This window comes from Ailuropoda melanoleuca, chromosome 6 (assembly GCF_002007445.2).
Source record: "Ailuropoda melanoleuca isolate Jingjing chromosome 6, ASM200744v2, whole genome shotgun sequence".
NCBI lineage: Eukaryota > Metazoa > Chordata > Mammalia > Carnivora > Ursidae > Ailuropoda > Ailuropoda melanoleuca.
In genome coordinates, this window is record NC_048223.1 from 129,025,363 (window position 1) to 129,031,952 (window position 6,590).

At 40.2% G+C, this 6,590-nt stretch overlaps 1 protein-coding gene across 1 annotated transcript in view; it reads right to left on the reverse strand.

Moving 5' to 3' along the window:
• TCERG1L (transcription elongation regulator 1 like) overlaps nt 1-6,581 on the reverse strand; it is a 177,221-nt gene extending 170,640 nt beyond the window's left edge. Inside the window, exons 1-3 of the mRNA XM_034663451.1 lie at nt 6,341-6,581; nt 3,938-4,084; nt 3,016-3,196 (exon numbers count right to left, since the gene is read on the reverse strand). Of these exons, the coding sequence (XP_034519342.1) occupies nt 3,016-3,196; nt 3,938-4,084; nt 6,341-6,556 (544 nt within the window). The 5' untranslated portion in view covers nt 6,557-6,581. The remainder of the gene's footprint in view (nt 1-3,015; nt 3,197-3,937; nt 4,085-6,340) is intronic.
• Between the last annotated feature and the right edge of the window lie 9 nt (nt 6,582-6,590).

The window sequence follows — 6,590 nt, forward strand, 5'->3', positions numbered from 1 at the left end:
CCCCCCCCCCCGGAAGGATCAATGTTGTCTGATTTTATCTGCTGACTTGCCTGTTACCCACTGGAGCATGACCTCCTTGCATGGCTGGCGGGGTGGGGGGGGAATCCAGTGAATGAAGGCAAGAATATGACATTAACCATCTGCTTCCATGATTAAAGGTGGCCAATGAGCTTTTTTCAGATGCACATATGATGGCAGATTATCACTATTACTGTCAACATAAGTGAGTTTAGTATAGACCAAAATGAAGTTAAGTCCTTTACAATACTTCCTAGACTTTAGATGACTTATCCAAACTCACAGCTGTGCTAATATTACAGGAGAACCTGTTGCTGTGCAGTCAGTTAACCAACAATGTATCGGGTTGTGCAATATTAACATGAGTCTCAGAGGTCACCAAGGCCAGCATCTCTACCTGTTACAACCTCTAATTCAGTTCAACAAACAACAGGCTTATTCAAACAAAGCTGCTATCCAGTGTCGTTTCATTGGAGCTCATGGTGTATATTGACATTTCACTGCAGACAAAACAACTCTGCGTATAAAAGATTACTTCAAAAATGATTATTACACTAAATTACTATCTATCCAGGAAAGGAAAATGAGCTTCGCTCACTAGACCTATTTAAAATGAGGGGCTTTGACTCATTCTTCTGGTTCTTTTGGAGCTCTAATAATGTGTCTTTGATGAATTGAAAACAGATCAATAAAATATATCTATGATATGAGGCTATTTACTTATGAATATAACAATTTGTAACAAGATTGATCAACTTAAAATACAACTCTATAACATATTTATACGTGATATATTAATAGAAGATATGCAATGTTTTATATTTAAAATGTATAACTATATAATGAAAATTAAATATAATATTTAAATTTATTGATTTATAATAGGATGTAAAATTTAATAGCAATTTTTGAAAGAGAGAGAGAAAGCATGTGTGGGTGAGTAGGGTGGGAGAAGGGCAGAGAGAGAGGGAGAATCTTATACAGTTTCCATGTCCAGCATGGAGCCTGACACGGAGCTTGACCTTATGACCCTGAGATCATTAACTGAGCTGAAATCAAGAGTCGGGTGCTCAAGGATGTGGGCTGCCCAGGCACCCCTTAATAATTACTTTCAACAATACTCTGAAAATTGACATATAGAATGTTTCATTGCATTTTTATTTTCTTGTTAACTATGCTGAAACTGCAATGATGTATCTTCTTTTTTAGCTGACCTGGAGCTGACCTCACCTCCTGCAGTGACCAGCTCCCCTCCCCGCTTCTCTGCTAAGCAGTCAGTAACATATAGACAACCCCCTACATATGTTCTTTGCACACAGGATATTTAACACATGCTTTCCAGAATAGGAATTCCTAAAACTTCTGAAATTTATCAAAAAATCAAAATCTTCACAAAGAGTTTGGAAACTCCCATCTCAAACACATGCATTTAACTGTTATTCAATTACCTCTGGGGGCAGACACATTTCTCCCCAAAAGATAAATAAAACTATAAGTGTTATTTTCTTATGGGTTATAAAAAAAAAAAAACTCAGGGAAAAATAAAAGCAGAGATTTAACAGAGGGTAGACCAGGTCAGAATGGTTATTCTATTATCAACCATGTTAGTAAGAAATACTATTTTATTTGGTCCTTTAAAATGGAGTAGTCAAAAGTCAAAGGTAAAACAAACATAAATATGCTTTAAATAAAGTATGAGATCTTTGCCACACAAGAAACAGTATCCATGTGAGAGAAAAGCTGTAAGTTGCCATAAGCTTCTTCAGCTAGGTACTCAGCACATTCATAGCAAGGGGTTCCCTAAGAAGAGGAGTAGCTAAACTGAGAAATGTCTTTGTGATGCTCAAGGGTGGTACGCAAGCCAGCTAAAGCCATGGAATTCTTACATAATACATGCGATCTGGTCATCTTTCATGGTCATTAAATAGGTAACACGATCATCTTAGTTGTAAAATGTTCATAAATGTACATATGATACGCATTCGGATTTTAATAACTCAGTAATGCACAATTACAGGGACAGAAGGCAAGTTTCAGTCAAGAATCATTAAAGCCTGTGAAAAACACACATAGTTGAGTTGTTCTTCCTGACTTATTACTAAACAAGATCTGTAGCAAATTAGAAACACATAAGGTAGGCAAAGAGAGAAGAAAATAAATATATCTCCTAAACCAGCACTGCATTATCCACAGGAACATGTCCTTATTACAAAATTTTAGAGACACACATTGAGAAAAGGTTGGTAGGTAGGAAATTACAGGAAGATAATGTAATTCTGAAGTCATAAAATATTCCATAATGGAAGGCGTTGCAAGATAATCTTGGCATGGACAATGCTTGCTTTTATAATATGATCTATGTTAAGGTGATTTTAAAAATCAATTTAAAAATTCATAAGATGATTTTATTCTCCTGTTGCTATATAGGTTTATTATACAATCTTTCATCCAGAGATAATTTCATGGGACTCTGTTCCAGGACAAATGTTCTTTCAGGCCACTAGGCTCCAAAGATAGAACAAAATCCATCTTCCAAACAGTATATTTTTATAGGCCCTTCCCAATATCACCCCCAGCATGCAGGCAAAATTCACAAACCTCTTACAAGTACCCCTGTCCTGCAGACCAGGGAGCTCTGCTACAGACACCTCACCCCACACAAGTAACGTGGGCAGTGACTTGCCTCGTCAGTTAGTGCTCCCGTTAAGAGCTGTCAGCAGAAGATTTGGTCCAATTTTAAAAATGGAGCACCGAAAAATAGGATTCTATCAAAATCCCCTAACCATACCTTCATCTGAAAAACAGATCCCACAGTCTAAAAACACAATGAATGAGCTATTCAAGATTCAATTTCTTTATAAAAAGGAATCACACTCATGAAAAAAATTATAATTTGAAATAATCATTTCGTTAAAATGACAAATACAGTTTTCATACCTAAAACTAACCGATGAACTAAAGCAGAAACAAAAAATAATATATATTTGGGGCACCAACCTGGTATTGGCTGAGGTGCTAACAGCACAGTGGGAAGAGGCCTGGAGGCAGGAGCTGGTCTGGACAGAGACAGAGCGACTTGATTTGCCAACAAATGAGGCTTTTCATGGCCATGGAACAACCTCGACTCTTCAGGATATATCCACGTTGAGTCCAGAGCAAAGGAATTATTAAAAAAGATCTGTCCAAAAATAAAGCAAGCATCACATTTAAGACAAGACACATAATAAAAGCTAAACACTGCTGTAACATATTTTTCGTTCTTACATTGATCAAATATTGGGGATTCTATAAGTGAGGACTCGTAGAAGCATCATTCTAAAACCTAAAGATCCATGGTGCTCTGACACCAACCCCCTTCTAGATAAAGTCTCCAAGGCTGGTCTTCACCCATCAACTTGGTTAATTCAGCCTAGCAGCCAGTTGACAGATTGAAGAATCACCCCAGTGAGGTAAATAGTGTGTTGTAGAAAAGTCACCATATCACTTGCCTTTAGTCTCCAAGCAAACACAGTGTGGCCTTAAAATTTGAATTCAAAAGCTAAGATAAATCATCGGAAAGATGAAAGCAATAACAGCAAGAAAAACCCGCTCATAAAATTTATACTTAAATCATATAATGTTTAAGACTAGAGTTTGATCAATGCTTACAGATCTAAAAACTAAAAAAACTTTAAAGTGGATTCTGATTCAGAAGTAGAAATTTTATATTATTCTACGGAATCCAAATTTTTCAGTTAAAACAAAATGACTCCCCACCTCGGCTGGTGTTTTTGAACAGACTGATCTTATTCTGAAAAGGTTTATCTCTAGACCTAGATATTACAGTTAGAACACACACAATGTTTTCTGCTGTTATGGAAATACCCAACAAATTAATAATTAAAGGTCCATGGATCTAATTAAACTATTGGCATTTTACCTTACAATTCGGTATCCTTTTGTCTACCCAACTTTTCCCAGCAGGAGGTGGAAGAGCAGATGGGCAGACGTGTGGGAAAATGGGCACCAACTCCACAGTGGAAGAGGGGGACAGTCCTACGCATGGAGAATGGCCACCGCATAGCCACTGAAACCCAAGAAAAGATAAGGGAGTGCTCATTAGCCTAAACAGATCACCTACTTTGTACCACAAGATCCTGTGATAGCTGCCTTGAGAAAATAATTTAAAAATGTATGTATTCAATTAAGAGAGAAATTCCTCCTTTCAACAGTGAAAAAAAACATAAATATTCACAAATTTTAAAGAAGTATAAAAGTTTTCATATTTGAATCATCACAAAGCATCACCCACATTGCATTCTTCAATACTGCAAAAGAATTTCTAAGCACAAAGCCATGAGAATATAGTAAGAAATTGGTTTCTGCCCTGAGATAATGAGAAACCACAATGGAAAGATGAAATGCTGGGTATTCCTTTTATAATTTTGGAATTATTTTCACAAGCAATCAGGCAGCTATATTTTATGATAATCCCTTCAATACAACATTTTGTATTAATTACACTTACCATTTAAAAACCAACACAACTAATATTTTCAAAATAAAATTAGCTCAGGGGCTAGGATTCAAAGTTTCCCAAGGTTCACAAAGGCAAATACATTCCAAGGCAAAGAAATTGTAAGTGAGCTTATCACACAACTGAAGATCCCAAGGCACAGAATAAAATAGCAAACACTGCAAGGGGACAGACAATTTAGGATGCAGTCTCCCTAATTCAAATAACTGAGTCTTCATCAGTGAAGAACTAATAAAATCATTGTTCAATGGTATGGAACACTTTGATATCTATTTGTTTTAAAATCATAAAAGCACCTTTGATTTTCCTGTTATGTGAAAATATTCTTCTGGTTCTAAATGTTGTTATTTAACAGAAAATATGTAGCATGAAAATATTTAAGAGATAAGTTTTTTTGATTTTTCTTTTTAAATTTACACACACACACACACACACACTAATGCAGTGTTCTCTACAGAAAAAAATGGTAGTTCCTTGACATTATATACCTCTAGTGGTAGGACTCTGATATAACAACCCTTTCAAAACATCGAAAAAGCTACCAACGTTAATTCAATAAAACCCAATATGAACTGCCTCACACATCAAAATGTGATATCCAGTACCGCATATGTGATGTATCCTTAAGTCTAAAGATCAATTTAGGAGGAGTTTAATAACATCTTTTAGAAAAGCTCACAAGATAATATTGGAATTAAATTAATTAAATGATGTATTCTAACACACCATTCATGTGAATATGCTAATGAGGACAATCTTTGGAATAAAATACATGTTATTCCCTGATTTAAATGCATCTGCATAGTTAGACAGCAAACAATGGATCTTGCCAAAACCAGCCTGCCCTGCTCTGTTGCACCATTAATCAAAGGTACAATCACTTTTTATTTTTAATTCCACGTTTTATTTTTTTTTTATTTTTTTTTAAAGATTTTATTTATTTATTTGACAGAGATAGAGACAGCCAGAGAGAGAGGGAACAAGCAGGGGGAGTGGGAGAGGAAGAAGCAGGCTCACAGCAGAAGAGCCTGATGTGGGGCTCGATCCCATAATGCCGGGATCACGCCCTGAGCCGAAGGCAGACGCTCAACCGCTGTGCCACCCAGGCGCCCCTAATTCCACGTTTTAAACCCCAAACTCTTCTAGAGTGCAATATGGCATTAGCTAATTTGGTGGACTCAGGCTGACCCAGGGTGGGAGGGGAAATCCCCGGCAATATTTCTCAATATTAAAGGCAGGATTTCCTTGCCGGCTTCCATTGGTTTGAATTCTCTTAAGCATTGTCCTGAGTCTATTTTCAAAAAAAAAAAAAAAACCCAGATCAGAATCAGAAATAGCTATTGATTCCCAGCTTGCTTCTCAAGTCTGGCAGAGACTGTAAAAGTATTAACTTCTCTGCGATAAGTCAGCCACGGTACGCGGCTGCAAGGCTGGGCTCCAGCGGCCGCTACTTCAGCACCGCTCTCTGGACAGCGACCCCGGCCCAGGCGAAAGTTGTGGCCAGAGCGGTCCCAACTCTGGCCTTGGGGCGAGGGCTCCCCAGCGCCGGGCCGAGGGACCGCGAGGACGTGCTGCGAAAACTGCCGAGAGGCAGAACGGGACGTCGGAGCATGAACTTTGTTGCCGATGCATGGCTGCCAGGCTGAGCCCTGATGGCTTGGGGAGCCGAGGACCACCGCGGGGAGGGAAGGGCGCGAGCCGCAGGGCCAGGGCCGCCCCGGGGCCAGGCGAGGGCCGCGCCCAGGGTGCGGAGGGGAGCAGCCGGCGACCCCCGGATTCCGGGGTCGGGGGCCGGGGACACGTTACCTGCCCATGGAGCAAGGGATAGTGGTGCACGGCGGCGACGGCGTGGTCTGGCGCAGAGGGCAGCGGCAGCAGCGGCAGCAAGGGCTCGCCGAGGGCTTGCCAGCCGGGCAGCCCCGAGAGCAGCGGGCCGGCGGGGGGCTGCGCAGAGGCGAGAAGCACGGGCGGGGGCGCGACCCCGGCGCCCAGCCGGAGCAGCCCAGCCGAGCCGGGAACCATCCAAACCCAGGGCGGCGGCGGCGGCGGCGGGTCT